The sequence below is a fragment of the Rhinatrema bivittatum genome, chromosome 1 (assembly GCF_901001135.1).
Source record: "Rhinatrema bivittatum chromosome 1, aRhiBiv1.1, whole genome shotgun sequence".
NCBI classification, from domain to species: Eukaryota; Metazoa; Chordata; class Amphibia; order Gymnophiona; family Rhinatrematidae; genus Rhinatrema; species Rhinatrema bivittatum.
Window position 1 is genome coordinate 700,060,911 of NC_042615.1, and position 24,857 is coordinate 700,085,767.

Below are 24,857 nucleotides of genomic sequence, written 5' to 3' on the forward strand. Positions count from 1 at the left end.
CATATTTTAATTGCATATTTGAGGGCTTGATTTTCCAAAGCATTTACCCCCTTAAAACTGGGTTTTACACATGTAAAGCAAGTTTGCTTACTGTAAACTGTTTCCATAGATAGCAGGATGAATCAGCCATGCTGTCTTGGGCTGTCCGTCAGGCTCGGGAAGGTGGAGCTTCTCAAAGCTATTACACAGAGTTCAGCTCTGTGCAGCTGTGCGTGAGTTCCCGTGCAGGAGAAGCAGATTCTCCTCAGTTTATAATATATATATATATATATATATATATATATATATATATATATATATATATATATATATATATATATATCAGTAGATGACTTGAGTCCTTTTACGTGGCTGTCCAGGGAGGCGGGTGGGTCAGCATGGCTGATTCATCCTGTTATTTATGGAAACACCGTTTTCGGTAAGCAAACTAGATTTTCCCGCACTTGTAAGTGCAGTATAAGCGACATGTGCTCTAAGCTTCCTCAGTAATGAGGTTCATACATATACTTACTCAGTCTCTTCTTTCTAATTTCAAACAACTGTTCTTCTAATGCACGAGCTTCCTGTATTATTAAACACAAATAACAAATAGTGGACTTCTCAAATATGCAAACTTTAGGAAAATATGTGCATCTTAAGTTATATTCTTCCCAAACAAGTAAGAAGCAATAGAATTAGTACTTTCTGATTTCTACCTATAAATTATCAGGAAATTAATTTATACAAAAAATTATTTTATCTTGCTTCTTGCTTTGTTGATTGTGATAAAAAAAAAAAAAAAACAACAGAGGTAGAGAAATCTCTGGCACTAGTTTAACCAAAATATATTTGCTGCTGCAGCTCAGGAAGAGACTCTGCCTTTCTCAAAGGGAAGGAGACATTGCCATGGAGCCCTGCTACATCAGTATGTTGGGAAAAAGGATCAATCTGTGACTTAAGAGGTTGGGGAAGGATGATGAGAAAAGACCAAGGAATGGGTTTAGTTTAAAAACAATGCTGTATTTGAATTGTAATCAAGAAACAGTTTAAACATAAAAAAAAAAAGATGAAGAAAAATCCAAGAAAGTAAACTCCCCTATATTGCCCTTTAACCAAAAATTAAAAAACAAAAGTAAATTAAGAATTCAACCACACAAAAAAAGTGAGCAAACAAAATAGGGAAAGAAAAACCATTCTTAACGCCTAAAAGATTTGGGCTGGCACTCAAGTTTTCTGAATATTTTTCCATGTTGATCATAACCATGCTGTATGTTTTTGGGTCATTTACTTCACCATCACTTTACAGTGCACCACTGGATGCAGACCTCACCAGCTACCCTCCCCATTCATTTGCTGAGTGTGCTCTTACCCTAAGGAACTCCAAGAGAGCTCTTTGAGAAGTTGTAATGTGTTACAGGATTATTTACAAAAGCTGTTATAATACACTTATTTAAAGGTGGGATCAACAACTTTGTTCTTGATGTTGAATTTTTTTCTGTTGTATTTTTCCTTTTACCTAGAACTGGGTTTGAACTGGACATTTTTCTGTGTGTACTAAATAGATATGGCTTATGTCTGTTGCAAGAAAGATAATAGTAGAGATTTGATAAAAATTTGATTCCCTGAATCAAGCTATTTGCTGAAACAATGGCTGCTGTCTGGACTTTTTTGTCCTACAATACAAGATAATTGAAAGAGTCTAATTTGGACCTTTTAGTCCTGCACCTGGATTTGTTTTGTCCTATAAGAAAAAATGATTAATATTAAAACATCCAAAATTCATAATAATAATTAGAATTGAACTTTTTCCAGTAGATCAAGTGAAAAATACTATTAAACCAGTAGTACGTAATTTACGCAAAATATAAACTTCTGATACTTTCTATTGAGTCATACTGATAAATTTTAATATATTTTACTTTTACTTTTGTTCTTCTTTGGTTATGGCCAAAACCTCTACTTTAAATTATTCAGCTGTTCCTGCTGTATTTATACTTTATATACACACCATATGGCAGTGATTTAAGCCATTCAACTTATCTTCTTTAAATTATAACATCCTTGATTTTTTATTTCATACTTTCTGTAAAAAAATACAGCTGGGGTTCTGATAAAAGTTATGCTCAGAGGGGTCAATATTCAAAACTGACCGGTTAAGTAACTTAGGCCCTATTTAATAAGCTTTTTTTCCCCCATAGACATAAAATGGGGAAAAGCCTTTATTAAATAACCCCCTTAGTCAGTTAGAACTAACCCAACTAAATTACAATAAATATTCAGCGATACGGCTGTATCCATATAACTGAATGCTTAGCTGGATAAGTCTAACTGGCTAAGTTTACACCTGCTCTGTGGCACGTATAGGTGTACAGCTTATGCGGTTAAGTCCGAATATCAGCAGTTAGCCACAAAAGTTGTATGGCTAACTTGCTCTGTTCCGATCTGCCCACCCACAACTTTTGCAGTTAACATATTATCCATATAATGGACTTGTATGGCTGAAGTCCCGCTTATCCAGCTAAATAGCGCTGAACACACTTTGAATATTGACCTCAGAATTGTTGGCATGGCAGAGTAAGAGGGTCTTTTAAGAATGTTAAACTTATTAGAGAAGAATTTTAATTTTGTTTCAACTGCCAAACATTTAAAATACCAATTCTCCTAGTACTGTTGCTTTAATATCATTGGTTATTTGCTAGAAATGATTACATACAGATGGTACTTGCCTGTTGTGATTTCAGTATTGAAGAACAAAGCGTTAGCGAGTGTTTTACCACTTCCAGGATCATCCTATCAGACCAAAAACAAATCATCAAACCCTGGCTACGTAAGCTAGCGTTATAAAGAATAAAGAGTGGTTTTACATTACATAAAGGTTTTATTCTTAATAATCATGAGTGGCAGAGGGATGGATGGAGGGGGTACACGGATAGATGCTGACTCTGTGACATCAGTATCTGATAAGCTAGAGATGGTGAAATTTCTCCTTACCTGAATATTTCTTTTCCTTGAGCCAGTCAGACCAGTCCAAACACATGGGTTATGTTCACCAAGTGCAGATGGAGACAGACTAACAAGCTTGCTGACAGTCACTCCTAAGGCCTCATGCTGACATCAGCCTACCAGTATATTCTGCAAAAGCTAAGATACTGTTCACCAAAAACTCTCACTCGGGGGCTTCAAAGAATATATGAACCAATGTAACAAATCTTAAACCCTGAAATATCCATAATGACAATTAACTTGGAATTTATCTCTGAGTAAGAAACATCTCAATATCAATTACATAAGAACATAAGAAAATGCCATACTGGGTCAGACCAAGGGTCCATCAAGCCCAGCATCCTGTTTCCAACAGTGGCCAATCCAGGCCATAAGAACCTGGCAAGTACCCAAAAACCAAGTCTATTCCATGTAACCATTGCTAATGGCAGTGGCTATTCTCTAAGTGAACTTAATAGCAGGTAATGGACTTCTCCTCCAAGAACTTATCCAATCCTTTTTTAAACACAGCTATACTAACTGTACTAACCACATTCTCTGGCAACAAATTCCAGAGTTTAATTGTGCGTTGAGTAAAAAAGAACTTTCTCTGATTAGTTTTAAATGTGCCCCATGCTAACTTCATGGAGTGCCCCCTAGTCTTTCTACTATCCGAAAGAGTAAATAACCGATTCACATCTACCCGTTCTAGACCTCTCATGATTTTAAACACCTCTATCATATCCCCCCTCAGTCGTCTCTTCTCCAAGCTGAAAAGTCCTAACCTCTTTAGTCTTTCCTCATAGGGGAGTTGTTCCATTCCCCTTATTTTGGTAGCCCTTCTCTGTACCTTCTCCATCGCAATTACATCTTTTTTGAGATGCGGCGACCAGAATTGTACACAGTATTCAAGGTGCGGTCTCACCATGGAGCGATACAGAGGCATTATGACATTTTCCGTTTTATTCATCATTCCTTTTCTAATAATTCCCAACATTCTGTTTGCTTTTTGACTGCCGCAGCACACTGCACCGACGATTTCAATGTGTTATCCACTATGACACCTAGATCTCTTTCTTGGGTTGTAGCACCTAATATGGAACCCAACATTGTGTAATTATAGCATGGGTTATTTTTCCCTATATGCATCACCTTGCACTTATCCACATTGGATGCCCAATTTTCCAGTCTCACAAGGTCTTCCTGCAATTTATCACAATCTGCTTGTGATTTAACTACTCTGAACAATTTTGTGTCATCTGCAAATTTGATTATCTCACTCGTCGTATTTCTTTCCAGATCATTTATAAATATATTGAACAGTAAGGGTCCCAATACAGATCCCTGAGGCACTCCACTGTCCACTCCCTTCCACTGAGAAAATTGCCCATTTAATCCTACTCTCTGTTTCCTGTCTTTTAGCCAGTTTGCAATCCACGAAAGGACAACGCCACCTATCCCATGACTTTTTACTTTTCCTAGAAGCCTCTCATGAGGAACTTTGTCAAACGCCTTCAGAAAATCCAAGTATACTATATCTACCGGTTCACCTTTATCCACATGTTTATTAACTCCTTCAAAAAAGTGAAGCAGATTTGTGAGGCAAGACTTGCCCTGGGTAAAGCCATGCTGACTTTGTTCCATTAAGCCATGTCTTTCTATATGTTCTGTGATTTTGATGTTTAGAACACTTTCCACTATTTTTCCTGGCACTGAAGTCAGGCTAACCGGTCTGTAGTTTCCCGAATCGCCCCTGGAGCCCTTTTTAAATATTGGGGTTACATTTGCTATCCTCCAGTCTTCAGGTACAATGGATGATTTTAATGATAAGTTACAAATTTTTACTAATAGGTCTGAAATTTCATTTTTTAGTTCCTTCAGAACTCTGGGGTGTATACCATCCCGGTCCAGGTGATTTACTACTCTTCAGTTTGTCAATCAGGCCTACCACATCTTCTAGTTTTTAAACAAACTCTTCCTGAAATATACAATAGCCATCAATCTCATTTGGCAGAAAAGAGAGGATTGTGACTGGTCTGGCTGGACTTAAGAAAAGGAAATTATCAGGTAAGAATACATTTTATTTCTCTTACCTTTCAGCTAGACCAGATGCATAGGATGCACCAGAGCTGCTTTCCCCTTGAGTGGGATACTGCCAAACCTGCTCTTAAGACTTTGGATCCAAAGGATGCCTCCTCTCTCACCTACACATCCAACCAGTAATACTTCAAGAAGGAATGTAAGGAAGACAAAGTTGCCACTCTACAAATATCCACTGGCGAAACTAGTCTAAGTTCAGCCCAAGAAGTCGTATGCGCTCTGGTAGAATGAGCGCTAATTTTCTTAGGGAGAGCAAGACCCTTGTCAACGTAGGCGACCCTGATCACTTCCTTTACTCAATGTGCCAAAGTGGTTTTAGAAGCTGCAAAACTGTTCTTATATCCTCCATAAAGAACGAATCAGATGATCAGACTTTCAGAAACTGTGATCTTCAGGTAGCAAAATGAAATAGTTCTCACCTCTATAGTTCAAACTCCTCCCTGTCTGACTCCCTAAGGAAGGAGGGAAGACACCACGTGGCCACGATGAATGGAAAAAATCACTTTTGGAAGAAAGGAAGGAACTATAAAAATTTTAATCAGCTCATTTGTGAAAACCAGAAAAGGTTCTCTGCATGAAAGCACTTGCAATTCAAATTCTCCTTGCTGAGCATATAGCCACCACAAAGATAGCCTTAAGAGTAAGCAGCATAAGTGACAGCTTCTTCAGGGGCTCAAAGGGAGACTCCATTAAGGAGGACAACAACAGATTCAAATCCCAAGATAGAACCAGAACTCTCATCAGTGGCCTGATATGCTTTACTCCCTTAAGGAGGCAAGACACATCTGGATGGGATGATAGACATTGACATAAACACAACCCTAAAACATGCAGTCACTGCTACCTGCACTTTCAATGAATTCACATCAAGTCCTTTAGGCAGTCTTACAAAAATTGCAAGATATAGTAAAGAGGCCTCTCTCACTGAAATATCATGAGATTCACACCATATTCTTAGGGAGGCAGATTTTTTTCTAGAATGCAAGAGAGTCTGAATGAACTCACTAGAATAGCCTTTAAAGACTAGACATGACCTCTCAAGGGTCAAGTTGTAAGACAAAATAGAGCTGAATCTTCATGCTGCACTGGACCTTGAAACAGCAACTCTTTTGGACTAAATCAACAGTAATGAATTGCCATCCAACAACCTGACCAGATTTGCATACCAAGGACAATGTGACCAGTGAGGAGCTACCAGGATCATCAGTCCCCAAAAGCTGAATATTTTCTGAATGACTCTGCTTAGCAAACGTCATGGAAGGAACATGTACAGAAGATACTTCAGCAGCCAAATCTAAACTTTAAAAAATGTATTTATTTATTTTTATATACTGGTGTTCGATTTTACATTCCAACAAAATCCAAGTTTGCAGAACTGCTTTTTCCTTCTGCTGAAAAACTTCTTTACCTTTGTGTTTTTCTTGGAAGTCATCAAAAGTCCATCACTGGCTGGCTCCACCAGTTCACTATTTGAGCAAACGTCTCTTGTGACAGACACCATTTCCTGGGATCCAAAGTGCAGTGACTCAAAAGTCTGCCTGCACATTTTATACTCCTGCTATATGGAACTCCAAAAGAATTTTCATATTCTTCTCTGCCCATTACAAGAGGGGAGCAGCTTCCACTAAGTCCTGAGCATTCTTGGTCCCCCCTCAATGCTTCACATACGTTACTAACATCAAGATGTCTGATAACACCTTATTGCTTGCACCGGAGAAGATGAGCAAAATGGAGCAGTACCAAACATATTGCTCTAGTTTCCAAGTGTTATGGTTTCACCTGCTGTGCAGCCTCCCCTCCACCAGGGGTCCTCAGCGGGCACTGCTCCCAGCTGCACCAGTTGCCTCCTCTCTGGTCATCTGATGCCTCAGCACCAGCCCTAATTATCCCTACCTGTACAGTCCTTCAGTGCCTCTTCATTGACTCATCTTGGCTCCTTGACTTGGCCACCTCCTTCTTGCTATTCTACCTTGCCTTGCAGCTTACCCAGGCCTCCTGCCTTGCTCTGTGGCCTCCCTGTCCTCCTTGCGGCCTCCAGGCCTATTAGAGTTACCTTGTCCAGTCTCATGCCATGCTGGGCTTTTTTGTTCCCTGTTGCCTGTCCAGTCTTGGCCTTGTCCACTCCACTCCTCATCCAGTCCTGTCCTTGTCTTGCCCTATACAGTCCAGTCCCTTGTATGTTTTCCCAGACCTTGCCCTTGCCTCTGGCCTTGTCCTCAACTCCAGCCTTGTCTATACTTAGTCCCAGTTCCCAGCCAGTACCTGTATCCAGCTTCCAGCCAATATCTGAAGCACCATGATGTTCGCCAGGAGGAAAGCCCTACTGGCCCCAAGAACCCAAACGGCTCACCCTGCGGGGGAGGGGGGCTGGTTAGGCAGAAGAACAACACTAGTCCCACCCTGCAGTACTGTACTGCTTCTGCAGGGGTGCTCCTTGACTCCAGCCCGCTGTTCTGTGACATCAAGTGGTTGATGGACCATCGATCCTCCTCCGCTGTTTAAGTGCCCTGAACCACTAGACTCCTAGCAGACTGGCGCCTGCTGTGACAGTAATCCAGGAGGAGAATTTCAATTCTACTTCTTGCTCAAAGTTCTTGGGCGACAACCACCACTGAAGGCTGACTTTCACTTGTTGCAGAACTGTCAGTTGAATTGAGTAATCCCATCTGGATAACAAAGCTTTTTTCAAAAACCTAATGTGCACTCTTGCCCAATGAACCAAACCCAAGGCTGCAGCCATGGAGCCTAACAGTTGGAGATAATTCCACACAGTCTGTTTCCTGGTTGACTAAAGACTAAAGCAACCAACAAGGACCCTAGCTTTTATGGTCTGGGGACACAAATAAGCATGAGGGTAACTTGCTGATGTGGCTGTTACTACCCTTAACTAATAAGCTTGATACTTTTGATGCAATTCCAACATTTCTTTCTGCTTCAACGGCAAGAGATAATGAGGAATTGGACGTAGACAGCAATAAACAGGGGTTTTTTAATCTGAGAAACTGATAAGCATGGGGGTGACCTGAATAGTGCAGTAGATACTACCATAACCTTGCTGGGCAGACTGGATAGACTATTTGGTCCTTTTCTGCCATCATTTCTATGTTTCTATAACACCATATTTGATTCTGCAGTTTCTGAATTCATTAAACAGCTGAACCCATCCTCTCTTGTGTCAAAATTAGGTAGTCCAGAAACCAAGAAGGCTGTGACTTGCTTTTTGCAAGTTTATTATCCATCCCAGTTCCTGCAACAAGCAAACCATTCTGGTTGCTGCCTCCTTACTCTCCTGCACAGACTTTGCACAAAACAATCATCGTCCAGCTAAGGATGAACCAGATGTAAAGTATGCTGGTGCCACCACCACCATGGAAAAGGTAACTTTTTTAGCCACTATGGCTAAACTGAAAGGTAGCACTTGAAACTGAAAATGACTTTTGAGCACCATAAAACAGATAATTCTGGTAGATACCCTAGTGTGAATGATATTCAGAACCCACTGATCTGATGTAATTTGGACCCATCTCAAAGAAAGAGTCAATATCCTATCCATTCTATAGGATATTGGTGCCACTGAGTAGGAACTGAGTGGCACCAAGACTGCTGCAGCCACTCTCCTTTCCATTCCTATTTGAGGATCAAACGCAATGCTACCTATTAAAAAGTCATACTCTGGCACCCCCAGAGTAAAGTCCTTACTTGTTCTTTCTGGAAACTCGAAATCTAGATCTATACTGCGATTGACGCAAAAGGCTTTTTGGTTTATCTTCTGGAAACCTGGGCACTAAGACTCTCCATAGGTTTTAGCCAACTTCAAGATTCTCCCCAAGCAGTAGTTTCCCTATGAAAAGGGACCTTGGTTAGATTATTCTTCGAAAACGAATCCGCCAACCAATTACAAAGCCCCAGGAAATGCTTTGCTTCTATAATGGAGGCCATGCTTCTTGCCAAAGTTTGAACCAAGTCAAAAGAGACATTTGCTTAAAAGGATGCCCCCAGTTCCAAATGAGATGACTCATCATAATACCACCTCAGAATGATCTGAAGTCCTTTCCTGCATGCACTGGGACAAGCACAAGATTGCCCCTGCAACAATAAAGCTGCACACTGCCACTTGCAGAGCCATACTGGAAGCGTCAAAAGCTTGTTTAAGCACACAGACTTATCCTTCCTGTCCTGCGCATCCTTAAGAGCTGCACCCCCCTCCACAGGAATAGTTGTCCTTTAACTGAGCAAACCAAAGCTTCTATCTTAGGAAACCTCAGCTTTTCTTTCTTGAGAGACCAATGGGTATAATTTTGCCAGAGCTTGTCCATCTTTAAAAGCTGTTTTTCGACTATTCCCATTCTAGCTCAACATGATCCTTCACCACCTTGGGTAAGGGAAATGACTTGGAGGGTTTGTGCAAATTAGTCATAGAGAACCTCTGATGCCTCTGGACAATCCTGCATTCTTTTCTCTCTAATATTCAGAATTTGCAAGGACAGAGAAATTAGGATCTCTAGCTCTTCCCCGTGAAAGAGCCTAACCATAGTGGAACTTTCTTCCCCAGAAAGACATTCACCTTCATCCAACTACTCTTCTCTGTCACTGCCTTTAAAGTCCCCAAAAGAGAAGTGTCAGGCTTGAGGGATTTATCTCCTTCCTCCTCCTCTCCTTATTCTTTTCCTACCAGTACCTCTTACCCAGTACTCTGGGTGAGAGGTACCAACAAAGAGGGCCCCAGAATGATCTGAAGTCCTTTCCTGCATGCACTGGGCTCTGCTCCATATAAAATGCCTGATGAAGGCATTTCAAAAATTGTTCTGACAATGTGGCCCAGGGGGAAGAAGGAATTGCTGCAAACGAGGACACTGTTCCTTTTAAAGGGAGTCATCTCCACAACACTGGGAAAATTAGTAACCATGTTCTGCCCCTCAGGGATACAAGGATAGTTCTGGCAAAGTCTCCGCAGAGCTCATCCCAAACATGTCTGCTGTTCCCACCATGGCAGCAAGAACACTGTTGGGAAATGACTGAATCAGATGTCCTGCCAGTGTGGGCCCCCTTCCCACACGCCAAGAAAGCAGACTGCTGCGCCGCCCTGTCACCTCCTTTGAACAAATCACAGCGCACCAAGGCTTCCCTCATCAACTGCAGCAAATCATGGGTTTCTTCTCACACTCAAAAGGGATCGCCATAAGCGCCACTACTAACTGTCAAAAATAAATGATTACTGATAAAACAAAATTTCGGAGCCATTCACCCAAGACCAGATGAAAAATATTTTAGCATTGAAGATCTCCAGGCTCCCAAACCTTCCCCTGCTTCTGATTACTGCCTCTCTCACTTTTTTTTTTTTTTTTTTAAACTTTATAGCTCAGTCAAGAAGAAACAACCAGAAACAGGAAGGGAGGTTATCACTGCCTCCTCTATCTTAATTTTATTATTTTGGAGGACTCCTAAGAAGAGTTTGGGGGAAGGGAGAGCAGGAAGAAATTAACTGATAAAGCAAATGTTGCTTACCTGTAACAGGTGTTCTCACAGGACAGCAGGATGTCAGTCCTCACATATGGGTGACATCACAGGATGGAGCCCAATCACGGAAAACATCTGGCAAAGTTTCCAGAACTTTGACTGGCCCCTACTGGGCATGCCCAGCATGGCGCTAACCCTGCAGCCAGCAGGGGTCCCCCTTCAGTCTTGTTACAAAGCTACAGGTAGTGCCGAAAAATAAAATAAGAAACGAACCCAACACCGCGGGGCGGTGGGCGGGTTTCGTGAGGACTAACATCCTGCTGTCCTGTGAGAACATCTGTTACAGGTAAGCAACATTTGCTTTCTCACAGGACAAGCAGGATGGTAGTCCTCACATATGGGTGAGTACCGAGCTGAGGATGTCCGAACATGCACCAAATGTATCCAAGGACGTGGCAGAGGCACAACAACTGGGGAGGAATTTGGGAGAGGGCATCCTGAACTCCACCGGGCAGGCGGATGGGTGTTGGTACGTCACATCGTAAATAGGTTACGCAATACAGACTGGCCGAAGTTGGAATTTTGTCTTCCGGCTTTGTCCAAGCAATAGTATGCTGTAAAAGTATGGAGAGAACTCCAGGTGGTAGCCTTGCAAATATCAGGAAGCGGCACTGATCGGAGGTGTGCTACTGAAGTTGCCATGGCCCTCACAGACGGGCCGATACAGTAAAGTCTGCGGGAGAGCAGACGACGCCCGCTCTCCTGGCGCGCGCGATTCTGTATTTAAATTAGGTGACACGGTAAAAACGGGGAAAAGGAGGCGCTAGGGACACTAGTGCGTCCCTAGCGCCTCCTTTTTGACAGGAGCGGCGGCTGTCAGCGGGTTTGACAGCAGACGCTCAATTTTGCTGGCGTCGGTTCTCGAGCCCGCTGACAGCCACGGGCTCAGAAACAGGATGCCGGCAAAATTGAGCGTCCAGTTTTCGGCCCGACAGCCACGGGCAGATTCAATTTTTTTTTTTTTTTTTTAACTTTTCGGGACCTCTGACTTAATATCGCTATGATATTAAGTCTGAGGGTGCACGGAAAAGCAGTTTTTACTGCTTTTCTGTGCACTTTCCCAGCGCTGGAAGAAATTAGCGCCGACCTTTGGGTCGGCGCTAATTTCTGAAAGTAAAATGTGCGGCTTGGCTGCACATTTTACTTTCTGTATCCCGCGCGCATACCTAATAGGGCCATCAACATGCATTTGCATGTTGAGGGCGCTATTAGGTGCCGCGGGTTGGACGCGCGTTTTCCTCCCCTTACTGAATAAGGGATAAGGGAAAACGCGCGTCCAAGAGCAGGCTAACAGCGTGCTCCGGAGCTCACTGTACTGTATCGGCCTGAGAGTGTGCCTTAACACGGTATTGAAGTGGAATACCTGCTTGCTGATAACAGAAGGATATGCAGTCCGCTAACCAGGAGGAGAGGGTCTGCTTACCCACAGGCTGCCCTAATTTGATGGAACGGAAAGAGCCAAACAATTGAGTGCTCTTTCTGTGGGGAGCCGTGCGGTCTAGGTAGAATGCTAGAGCCCGTTTACAGTCAAGGGTATGCAGAGCCTGCTCTCCTGAATTGGAGTGGGGCCTGGGAAAAAAGGTTGGTAGTATGATGGATTGATTGAGGTGAAAATCCGAAACTACCTTAGGTAAAAATTTAGGGTGAGTGCGGAGTACTGCCCGGTCCTGCAAAGTTTAGTGTAAGGCAGATAGGTAACTAGGGCCTGTAATTCACTAACTCTGCGAACTGAAGTGATTGCCAAAAAGAAAATCACTTTCCATGTGAGATATTGAAGTTCACAAGAGTGAAGAGGCTCGAATGGTGGTTTCATGAGCCAACCCAAAACTAGGTTAAGGTCCCAAGAAGGGGCCTGAGGACGCAGTGGAGGCTTAAGGTGAAGCAAGCCTTTCAAAAAACGTGTTTCCAGGGGTTGAACTGATATAGGGACATCCCCGACACCTTTATGGAAAGTGGCTATCACAGTGACATGCATTCTGATGGAAGACGTTTATAGACGTGACTGACAAGTGCCAGAGATCATCCAGAAACTTCGGAATTGGACAGGTAAACGGGTCAAGGGCCTGAGAAGAGCACCATGACGTGAATCTGTTCCATTTGTATGAGTAAGATTTTCTTGTGGAAGGCTTCCGTGAAGCAATCAGGACATGGGAAACTGGTTCGGAAAGGTTAAGTGGTTGAAGGATTAACCTTTCAACATCCATGCCGTCAGGGACAAGGCTTGAAAATTGGGGTGGCGAAGGCACCCGTTGTTATGAGTGAATAGAAGCGGGTCTGTTCCTAGAGGAATGTGCCTGCGAATGGAGAGATCCTGAAGTATTGGAAACCACACTTAGCGCGGCTAGTGGGGTGCTATCAGGATCATGGTTCCCTTGTCCTGACGTATTATTTATTTTATTTATTTAAGTTTTTTCTATACCGTCGTTAAGTAGCTTCCGTCACAACGGTTTACAGTAGGCACATAAATATAGTTATGCTGAGACATTAATTTACACAAGTGCCATATCGTTTCGGTACATAGTTTTTTAAAATAACATAATTGAAATGTGATATAATATTGTTTGGAGTGTTTTTATTTTTTCAGAATTAAAGTACTACTAACTTATAAGTGTCACTTTATCTTATAGAAATGGGTGATAAAATAAAGTAATATAGAATAAAATACAGCTCCACACGTATTGATTGTGGTGGTGTGTGTTTGATTTTTCATTTGTTGCTACGTAACTTCATGAGAGTCTTCGAGAGAAGTGGAAGTGGAGGGAATGCGTATAGGAGACTGGTTTGCCCATGAGAGGGAGAACGCATCTCTTGGTGGATAATGTTGGCTGCGAGTGAGAGAGCAGAAATTGCCTACTTTGCGATTCTGCGGTGATGCAAAGAGGTCTATCTGAGGATATCCCCACTGCTGGAAGATGGAGTTCGCTACTGAAGGGTTGAGAGACCATTAGTGTGGTTGAAAAGTGTGTCTCAACTTGTCTGCCAACACATTGTCCACTCCCAGCAAGTAGGTGGCTCTGAGGTACATCGAGTGGGAGAGGGCTTCCGCCCATATCTGTGCAGCTTCCTGACACAGAAGGTAGGAGCCTGTCCCTCCCTGTTTGTTGATATACCACATGGCCACCTGGTTGTCCGTCTGGATCAGGATGACTTGATTGGAGAGGCGATCCTGAAATACCCTGAAAGCGTATCCGATTGCTCTTAACTCCAGGAAATTTATTTGGTGTTTGGCGTCCTCTGGAGACCAAGAACCTTGTGTCTGCAGATTGGCCACGTGGGCTCCCCATCCGAAGTTGGAAGCATCAGTGGTGAGAATTATTTGAGGGCCTGGCGCCTGAAAGGGCAATCCCTGTAGAAGATTGATTTGATTTGTCCACCAGGCGAGAGACAGACGGAGTAAGTCGGTTATGTGGACTATGGTCGACAGAGGCTGCATGGATCGAGTCCATTGTGACCGCAGAGTCCACTGCATGACTCTCATGGCCAAACGGGCCATTGGGGTGGCCTGAACTGACGCCATGTGTCCCAGGAGGATGAGAAAACTGTGTGCAGTCGTTGAGTGTTGAGACTGCAGCCGATGCGCCAGAGACACAAGAGTGAGAGCTCGTTGTCGAGGTAGGAAAGCCTTTGCCTGCAAGGTGGCCAAGTCTGCCCCAATGAACGATAAGGTTTGAGATAGGACTAAGCAGGATTTGTCGTAATTGACGAGAAATCCGAGCGAAATGAGAGTGTGTAAGGTGAGATTGTAGGGATGACAGAGCAGCTTGCTGAGTTGGAGTCCTGATTAACCAATCATCTAGATAGGGGTAGGGTAGACGTGAACATCTTGAGTCCTGAGGAAGGCTGCAACTACGATGAGGCATTTTGTGAAGACTCATGGTGCAGACGCGAGGCCAAATAGAAGCACTCTGTACTGATAGTGCTTGTGGCCTACTAGAAACCTCAGGTATTTGTGATGAGATGGAATGATCGCGATATGAGTGTAAGCATCCTGAAGGTCTAGAGAGCAGAGCCAGTCTCTTCTTTGTAGAAGAGGAAGAAGAGAGCCCAAGGTTACCATCTTGGAGGTACTTGTTTAGGGCTCGTAGATCCAGGATTGGACGAACGCCTCCCGCTTTTTGGGGATTAGAAAGTACTGGGAATAGAACCCTAGGCCTTGCTGAGGGGATGGTACTGCTTCTATTGCTGCGGACTGGAGTAGGAGGGAGACCTCCTGTTGCAGGAGCAGTGAATGGTCGGATGTCTTCCATGTCATTAGAGGCGGGGAATCTGGCGGGATGGAAAGAAACTTGAGATGATATCCTTAAGCTATAATCGCTAGAACCCACTGGTCTGAGGTGATTGTGCCACTTCAACAACAAATGGCACTCAATCGACCTCCCACTGGTATGTGGGTTAATGGAAGCTGGCTGCTGCTCTCTATGCGAGAGTCAAAAGCCCGAAGCAGGGCCCGGCTGGGGGGCTGTTTGTGGCTTTTGTTTCCGGGTCTGACGAGACTGTGCTTTGAGAAATGGTCTCGTAGAACGGGATCTGGCTGGTGGCGGGTAGGACTTCTTCGGTCTGAAGAATGACTTTTTAAGAGTCCTTCCGGAAAGGCTGTTTGGAAGGATAGTCCGAAGATATCAAAGAAAGCTGTCTTAGAGTCTCATGATGATCCTTTAATTCAGCCACTATCTTTTGAATCTGCTTGCCAAAGAGATTGTCCCCTACACAGGGGAGGTCAGACAATCTGTCCTGGACTTCAGGGCGAAGGTCTGAAGACTTGAGCCAGGCCCATCGTCTTGCTGAAATAGCAGCTGCAGATACTCTGGTTGCAGTGTCAAAGATGTCATAACATGATCTGATTTCATGTTTGCCTGCCTCAAACCCTTTGTTAACTAGGGTTTGAAGTTGTTCTTGAAGTGACTGAGGCATGGAGTCTGACAAGTCTTGTATCTGCTTAAAAATGACCCTATTATATTGGGTCATATAAAGCTGATAAGCGGCAATTCGAGAGATCAGCATTGATCCTTGAAAGACTCAGCGACCAATGGCATCTAAAAAGTTCTGTTCCTTGCCAGGGGGAAAGGAAGTGTGAGGTTTTGACTTTTTTGCTCTCTTTTGCACAGATTCAACCACCACAGATTGGTGATCCAGTTGAGGCTTCTGAAAGCCTGGAGCTGACTGCACCAAATAGGTAGTGTCAGCTTTTCTGTGGACTGGGGCAATGGAGCCAGGATGTTCCCAGTTCTTCTTGAGGAGGTCCAGAAGAATTTGGTGGATAGGGATGGAGGTTATTTCCTTGGGAGCATCCAAGAATTGGAGCAACTCCATCATCTGGTGTCTATCATCCTGTTCAGTCTGTAATTGGAAGGGAACCAATTCAGACATTTCCTTCACAAAATTTATGAAAGAGAGGTCTTCTGGAAGAGAATGCTTTCTACTCTCAGTGGGTGAAGGTGGTGATGGCAAATCATCAGTGTCTGGTGAGGAGTCATCAGGTATCATAAGGATCAATACCTGTCCCTCTAGGAACTAGAGGGGGACGGGGTGGTTGGATACCTGAAGGCCCTGGTCTAGGCTCCGAAGGCATCGAAGGAATAACCGGAGGCACCGATGAAGGCATTGAAGGCCCCGGCACGGGCATCGATAGGATGGTTCGATGGCGCCGGACGTATTGGCACCGATTGAATCGGTGGGGATGGCCGTATCGGCCTCGAAGGCTGAGGCAAAACTCCCGATGGAGGGATGCGGAACGGTGTTTCTCCTCCTGGTGACAGAGTAAGCGGGGAGGGCACCGGAGCCATCGGTGGAAAAGCGGCAATAAGTGCTTCCATCCTGGACAGCAGCAGTGCCAATGCTGCTGGAATCAGGTCGATGGTCGGTTCCGCAATCGGTACCGATGTCTGAGGAACCTGAAGTCGTTGCATCGCCTTGTCGATGGCCTCCTGAACCTTCCGGTCTAGTTCTTCTCGGAGACCTGGAGCAAGCAGCCCTGGCTCCAGAACAGAAGAAGGAGGCAGAGGCATAGCTAGAGGGACCACTGTTAAAGGCGGAGTCGTGGCTCCCGATGCCCTGTTGGGCGAGAGTTGCCTCAGTGACCCGGTCGCCAAAAAGGTCAGTGCCTTTTCTGGACGGGGTATTTTTCCAACGGCGGATTGGATGATGGCGAGGTCGATGATTTCGCTCCCTTAATGGTCAGAGTCTTACGGTGCCGATGGCGATGTTTCTCCCTACGATCCCCTCGGTCCTGAGGGGGAGTAGAGGGTGTCGAAGGCCGAGAAGTCGTTGATGCCGGACGGTCACTGGCTGGTGGTCGATGCTGGCGCGAAGTTGACGGTGCCGGTTCAGACGATGTCGATGCAATGGACGGAGTTGGGGTTTGAGCACGGAAGAGAAGTTCCATCTTCTCCATTCTGGCCTTGTGCCCTTTTGGTGTTATTAGGGCACATTTGGTGCAGGGTCAAGACATTGTGCTCTCGTCCAAGACACATTACACAGACTTTATGGGGGTCTGTAATGGACATGGTGAGAGTACAGTCCAGGCACAGATGAAACCCTGACGCCATGGCCATAGAAAAAAATCGAGCCGCTGTACGGTCGACGGCCAGTAGGCCGCAAGGGCCAAACTAGACTGTAATCCACGGAAAAATGGGTAAAAACTTACCGGAGTACTGCGGTCTGAAAAAAGTGAAAGGAGGGACCCCTGTGGGGCAAATTAACTTTTAGCAATTCCGTGAAAAAAATTCCTGTCAGGAATCTCTGCAGAGCTCCTTAACCGCGAAGCTACTGCTGCACGGAAAAAAAGAAGACTGAAGGGGGACCCCTGCTGGCTGCAGGGTTAGTGCCATGCTGGGCATGGCCAGTAGGGGCCAGTCAAAGTTCTGGAAACTTTGACAGAAGTTTTCCGTGACTGGGCTCCATCCTGTGACGTCACCCATATGCGAGGACTACCATCCTGCTTGTCCTGTGAGAACGTTTAACCCAAACCTACATCTAGAAGCCCTCTGAGTTCAGGAAACTGCTCAACTGAGGAAGGGAGTAAGTGACTCATCTCAGGAACTGTCGTCCAAGAACTAAAATGTTCTTTCATTGGGCCCAACCTGGCCTCAGTTAAGAGGACAGGATGCTCGCCTTCCATTTACTGGAGACAGAATATTGGCAAGCTGAGGTTGGCACAGGAGCTTATAAAACGTGATAAGAGCAAGCTTGTTAGTCTGTCTCCATCTGCTGGTTGGTGGGCATAACCCATGTATCTGAACTGTTCTGGCAGGAAGATAAGGACAGTCTGCTACAACATTCTAGCCAAATTTTAGAGTTCTGTTCAAGGTATAGAGCCGTTGCTTACCTGTTACAGGTATTCTCCTGGGCCGCAGGATGTTAGTCCTGCACACTGAGCATGTCCAGCATGCCACTATCCGCACGTCCATGAGAGGTCCCCCTTCAGTCTCGTAACAGAGATAAAAAATATGAGTGAAAAAATAAAACAAAACGCAGGAGAACCCAACTCTGCGGGGAGGAGGGCAGGATTCCCGAGGACTAACATCCTGCTGTCCTAGGAGAACACCTGTTACTGGTAAGCAACTGCGCTTTCTCCTAGGACAAGCAGGATGGTAGTCTTCACATGTGGGTGAATACCAAGCTCCAGGCTGCCTTCGTGAATAGGAGAGATCAACAGTTGCCGAACAAGGTGCCAATTGGCACAACGCAACTGCAGCTCTGCTGGCTGGCAGGAGACGGCTTGGCATCAACCAAGGGCACTAGGCTGGAAGAGTTGGGTTCAGGTGTGGAAAAGATTGCGCAGGATAGACAGACCAAATGCACTGTCCTGTCGCCCACCTTTGTCCAAGCAGTAATGAGCCGCAAACATGTGAAAGGAACTCCACATAGAGGCCAGATAAATTTTGACGACGGCATCTGCTTGCAGATGAGCCACCGACGTTGCCATGGCTCGCACAGTGAGCTTTGAGACCAGTCAGCTGAAGGCCCGCCTGCACATAGCAGAAGGCGATACAATCTGATAGCCAGTTGGATAAAGTATGGTTACCCACCACCATGCCCAGCCTATTGGGATCAAAGGACACACAGAGCTGAGTGGACTGTCGGTGCCCGGCTGTGTGATCTAAGTAGAAAGCCAAGGCCCTCTTGCAGTCCAGAGTATAACGAGGCCTGGGAAAGAAGGTGGGAAGAACAATGGACTGAGGTGAAACTCAGTCACTACCTTAAGCAAGAACTTCGGGTCATATGCAACACCACACGATCATGGGAAAAACGCATGGATGGCAGGTATGTGAAGCTCACTGACGCTACGAGCCGAAGTAATCGCCACTAGGAAAATGACTTTCCAGGTAAGGAATTTCGGATTGCAGGAACACAGCGGCTTGAAGGGAGGACGCATGAGCCATGCAAAGACAACGTTAAGGTCCCAGGATGCAATAGGGAGCCGAAAAGGGGGCTGCAACTGAAGTAAGCCCCTCATAAAATGACCCACCAAGGGCTGTGCTGATATTGGTATGCCAGCGATGCTTCGATGGTATGCACCAACCATGCTGAGATGGAACATGACTGAGCTAGTTTGGAGCCCAAACTCTGAAAGGTGCCACAAGTAGTCCAACAGTTTCGGAAGGACATGTGAATGGATTCAGGGCATGCTCCGCACACCAGATGTAGAATTGTCTCCACTTTGAACTGTAGGACTTCCTGGTGGAAGGCTTTCTAGAGGCCACCAGGACCTGGGAGACACTGACTGAAAGTTTCAGGGACTGGAGAATTATGCTCTCAACATCCACGCTGTGAGGGCCAGTGCCCGAAGGTTCAGGTGGCACAGGGCGCCCTGGTTCTGAGTTATCAGATCGGGCGCAGTCCCCAGCTGAATAAGGTCCAAGACTGACAGATCCCAAAGAAGGGGAACCAGACCTGTTGGGGCCAATAAGGCGCCACGAGGATCATGGTCCCTCCGTTCTATTGAAGCTTCAGCAGAGTCTTCAAGAGGAGCGGGAGAGGAGGGTATGCGTACAGCAGACCCTTCCCCCAGTGAAGGGAGAATGTGTCACAGGCCAGATGTCCGCCACCTAGCGAGAGGGAGCAGAAGCTGTTCACCTTGTGGCTTACAGGGAGGCGAAGAGATCCACATCTGGGGTACTCCACTGACGGAAGATTCTGTTAGCCACCCCTGGATTGAGGGACCACTCATGTGGCTGAAAGTAGCGGCTCAGCCAGTCTACTACCAAATTTTGCATCCCAGGCAAGTATGTCGCCCGGAGAGAGATCCCCTGTGACAGAGCCCAGGACCACACCTGCACTGCCTCGTGACAGAGGAGGAATGAGCCCGTGCCTCCCTGTTTGTTGATATACCACATCGCTACCTGGTGATCAGGACTTCCTTGTGGGACAACCGGTCCCTGAACACCCAGACAGCATAGCTCCAGGAAGTTTATTTGATAGCGGGCTTCGCAGGCAGTCCAGAGACTCTGCGTGAGGAGCCCGCTGACATGGGATCTCCAGCCCTGAGACGACGCATCTGTAGTGATTAGCACTTGAGGCAGTGCTGCCTGGAAGGGAATTGCCTGCTGCAGGCTGGAGATGTTCTCCCAACAGGACAGGGACGTCCTCAAATGCTCCGTGACCAAGAGAGCAGTCTCAAGGTCCTGGGAGGCCTGTTGCCATTGCATCCGTAGGGTACACTGTGCCCCGTGCATGTGCCAGTGGGCAAGAGGGGTAACATGAGGCTGCCATGTGGCCAACAAAGCAGAAGGCAGGCAGTCACATGTTGGTTACTGCTCACAAAGGTTGCCAGGGAGATGAGTTCAAGGGCCCAGTCGTGAGGCAAAAACACTTTGGCCTGCACTGTGTCCAGCCTCCAGCTGTTGAGAAATGGGCAGATTTGAGACTTGGAATAGTTGATCACAAACCCCAAGGATTGCAGCATCTGCACTGTTAAAGCCAGAGCACTCAGGGCCCCTGGGCAGGAGTCGCTCTTCATCAACCAGTCGTCTAGGTACGGGAAGATGTGCACTGCACGACACCAGAGGTATGCCATCACCACTAGACACTTGGTGAAGACACGAGGGGCTGAAACCAGCCCAAAAGGCAACACCTTGTACTAGTAGTGAGCCCTCCCCACCACGAAACAGGGGTATTTCCTGTGGCCGGGGAAGATCGCTATGGGAGCATAAACCTCCTTGAGATCGAGGGAGCAGAGTTAGTCTCCTCTCCTGAGGAGAGGCATCAGCATACCCAGAGAGATCATCTTGAACTTTTCTTTTAAGAGAAAAGTGTTCAATTCCCTGAGGTCGAGAATGGGGTGCAAGCCCTCGCTTCTCTTTGGTATAAGAAAATACCTCGAACAGGACGGGCTCTATCACTCCTGCTGCGAGAAGGGCGAAGAGTTCTGTCTGAAGTATAGCCTGCTGGGCGGATGAACCCCAAAATGGACATGGGGGAGAGGTCTCTGGGAGCCGTTTGAAGTTCAGTCGGTACCTCTGACGGACTATAGTAAGGACCCATCGGTCTGAGGTGATTTCCTCCCAGCAATGGGTGAAGCTGAGAAGCCTGCCCCCTACTGGGAGATCTTGCGTCAAGGGTATACTCAGCTGACTCATGCTCCCTCACTGCCAGTCAAAAACCCCGAGGCTGGGGCTTGCGGGGGACTGGCTGAGGCCTGGGTGCTTGCTGCTGACGAGGGCAGCCTCTAGACCTAGTGTGCAGCATGCGAGCTGTGGAGACCGGAGGATAATATTTCCTCTGCCTGTAACAGGGCTTCCTGGAACTGGGTCTGGAAGATTTCATGGCAGAGAAAGGGGCATCTGAGGTGCTAGCAGAGAGCTGTGAAGGTTGTCATGGCGGTCCTTCAACTGGGCCACCGCATCCTGGACCTTATCCCCAAAGAGGTTGTCACCTGTGCAGGGGAGGTCACCTGTGCAGGGGAGGTCAGCTAGTTTTTCCTGCTCCTCTGGATGGAGGTCAGAGGCCCTGAGCCAAGCCATCCTATGGGCACCAATACCCACAGTGGCTACATGAGTCACAGTTTCAAAGACATCGTAGGTGGACCACACCTTGTGTCTGCCAGCCTCCAAATCTTGCAGGACAATAGCTGAAAGTCCCTCCTGCTGCTGCAGGGTCTCTGCGAGATCCTGGACCCGCTTCCACAGGTTCCAGTTGTACTGAGTCATGTACAACAGGTAGGTGGCAATATAAGCGATGAGCATAGCGCCCTGGAAGACTTTGCGGCCCAAGGCATCAAGCTCCCTATGCTCATGCCCAGAGAGGCCAAGGTGTGGGTATGAGAGTGCCTGGCTTTAAGGGCAGACTCCACAACAACCAACTGGTGGGGGGAGGTGCCGCTTCTCATAGTCCACTGCTTGCTGCACCAAATAGATGGCATTCGTCTTCCTATTGACAGAGGAGATGGAGATCGGGTGCTCCCACATCCAAAGGAAGAGATCCTTGAAGATGTCATGGATGTGAACCGCCACGATCTCCTTAGGAGCACTGACAAACTGGAGTACCTCCAACATTTTGTCACACATCCTCCTCTGTAAGCAGTTGGAAGAGAATAGCCTCGGCCATGCCCTGACAAAGCCCACGAAAGACAGATCCTCCAGAGGGGACCAATGCCGCTCCTCAGGCGGGAAGGCTCAGAGAGGGAGTCGTTCGAGTATTTATTTAGTGCTTTTTTATACCGGCATTCATGATACAGATCATATCATGTCGGTTTACAAATAACCGGGGTTGTAGCCTAACTATTAACATGATATAGAGAAGACAAAAAGTTACAATGAACAGGGGTGCAGGAACTGGGAAGAGGAAGATATAGCAGACAGTAACTAGATAACCATATCAATTATTTACAAAGTGTTGAGTGATCGGTCGTGACAGCTGGAGAGGCTCTGGGTTTATGGAAAGGCCTGTTTAAATAAAAAAGTCTTAAGCCTTTTTCTGAATGTCAACAGGCAAGGTTCTTGTCTGAACTCTGGGGGAATAGCATTCCAAATGGTTGGTCCCGCTGTGGAAAAGGCCCGTTCTCTAGTGGTTAGATGATGGGTGGATTTTGTTGGGGGGGGGGGGGGGGCATGCAGGGATCCTCTGAAGGCTTCTCTGATCAGTCTGGAGGACATGTGAAGTCTGAGTGGGAATTGAAGATCCACGGGGGCTTGGTTGTGAATGGTTTTGTGGATGATGGTAAGGGACTTGTGTAAAATTCTGAAGCTGATTGGTAGCCAGTGCAAATTTCTGAGGATGGGCGTGATGTGGTCTCTTCAGCAAGTATTTGTTAGGATTCTGGCTGCCGCGTTTTGAAGCATCTGCAGCGGTTTGGTAGAGGAAGCAGGGAGACCTAGCAAGATAGAGTTGCAGTAGTCTATTTTGGAGAATAAAACGGCTTGGAGTACAGATCTGAAGTCTTGAAAGTGCAGCAATGGTTTAATTCTTTTTAGTACCTGCAGTTTGTAGAAGCAGGTACTAAAAGCAGTACTAGAAGCAGTATGATTAATTAATTTTTTTAGATTTAGACTTTTGTCGATTAATACTCCCAGGTCTCTTGCGTGGGAGACCAGGGAATTGGGTGTTGGTATTTGCGGTGTATCGCTGTCGTCCGGGGAAATGATGAGTTCAGTCTTGGCTGAATTGAGTATTAAGTTTAACTTATTGAGGAGGAAGTTGATTTCTTGGAGGCAGATGTCCCAGAACTTGAGAGTTTTTGTAATAGACTCTGATATGGGGATCAGGATTTGGACGTCATCCGCATAAAGATAGTGTTTTAAGTTTAGGTTTGTTAGTAGCTGGCATAGGGGAAGGAGGTATATATTGAAGAGAGTAGGGGATAAGGAGGAGCCTTGGGGAACTCCTAGTGATGAATTGATGCGAGGGGATTCTTTATTATTGATTCGGACCTTGAAGCTTCTGTTGGTGAGGAAAGATTCGAACCATCTAAAGGCGGTTCCTGTTATCCCGATATTGGATAGTCGATTGATGAGGATGGAGAGGTTAACGGTGTCGAAGGCCGCCGAGAGGTCGAGGAGTATCAGTAGGAAGGATTGTCCCTTGTCCAACCCATGATAAGGTGGTCCGTTAGAGAGAGGAGGAGGGTTTCGGTGCTTAGAGCTTTGCGAAATCCGTATTGGGAAGGGTGCAGTATTTTGTGGTCTTCAAGATAGTTAACAAACAACTCTCAGACTATCTTTTCCATGATCTTGGCTATGAATGGCATATTGGAAATGGGGCGGAAGTTGTTGGGTTCTCTAGTGTCTAGGTTAGGTTTCTTGAGGAGAGGTTTGAGAGAAGCGAGTTTTAGAGCGTCCGGGAAGATTCCTTGAGATAGTGAGCAGTTTATGATATTGGCCAAAGGTTTGGAGATAGTGTCTGGTACCATTAGAAGTAATTTTGTTGGTATTTGGTCATATGGGTGGGAGGATGGTTTCATTTTCTTTATTATAGATTCAATCTCCAAGGCGGTAGTGGGTTCAAACGATTCAAGTGCGAACCCTTTGTTTGAGGCATGGTAGGAGCAGGGGGAGCGGTAGGGCTTGCAGGCAGGAGGGTCAAGAGCTTGGCGATTTTGCTTTGGAAGAAGGTAGCAAGTTCGTTAGCTTTAGATTGTGCCTGGTCGTTAGGAATGGGTGGGGTGCTGGTTTGTGTGAGTTCCGATATGTAGGTGAATAGTGCTTTGGCGTCAAATACAAGGTTGTGAATTCTTTGAGCATAGAAATCTCTTTTTGTCCGTAGGATGGTGTTTCTGTAAAGGTGGAGGGCGGATTTGTAGGCAGATAGTGTGCTGGGGCAAGGGGTCTTGCGCCATTTGTTTTCTTTCTGTCTGAGATTTTGTTTGAATTTTCGGAGCTCATTGGAGTACCAAGGTTGTCTTCTGTGCGAGGTAGGGTTGATTTTTGGAGGAAGACTCTGTGCAATCGTCCCCCCGGGAGTCATAAGGCCCTTCCTCACTAGGGCCAATGCAACACAAGCGAGGCCTGTGGGGATATCAGTCCTGGGCTCCGAAGGTCACGAGGGCACTGCGGAAAATGACAGCTTTCCTGGCATAGAGGGGACTGGAGGCTGCGGGAGGCCAGAAGGTCCTGGTAAAGGCTCGGGGAACCAAGGCCTCGGGAATGTGATACCTGCTGCGTCTTCCATTCCGGAGGGGCATCGGTGCCGCTGGGGAAATCGACGGCCCCTCAAGCACCGGTTGCATCGGCAGGGCGCCTAAGAGAATATCTAGATGTTCAAGCAAAGGTGCTAGGATAAACGGTGGGGGCTCCGGCACCAGCATGGGGGCCAGTGGCATGGGCGGCTTGATGTTCTGAAGAGCT

General features: G+C 46.2%; 1 protein-coding gene across 4 annotated transcripts in view; it reads right to left on the reverse strand.

Moving 5' to 3' along the window:
- The window catches only part of CENPH (centromere protein H), a 131,334-nt gene that overhangs the window by 40,554 nt on the left and 65,923 nt on the right, over positions 1 to 24,857 (reverse strand). For all 4 annotated transcript variants that reach the window (XM_029575761.1, XM_029575755.1, XM_029575747.1 and 1 more), the window contains 2 exons: positions 2,706 to 2,769; positions 512 to 563 (listed from right to left, as the gene is read on the reverse strand). In XM_029575761.1, the coding sequence (XP_029431621.1) occupies positions 512 to 563; positions 2,706 to 2,769 (116 nt within the window). The remainder of the gene's footprint in view (positions 1 to 511; positions 564 to 2,705; positions 2,770 to 24,857) is intronic.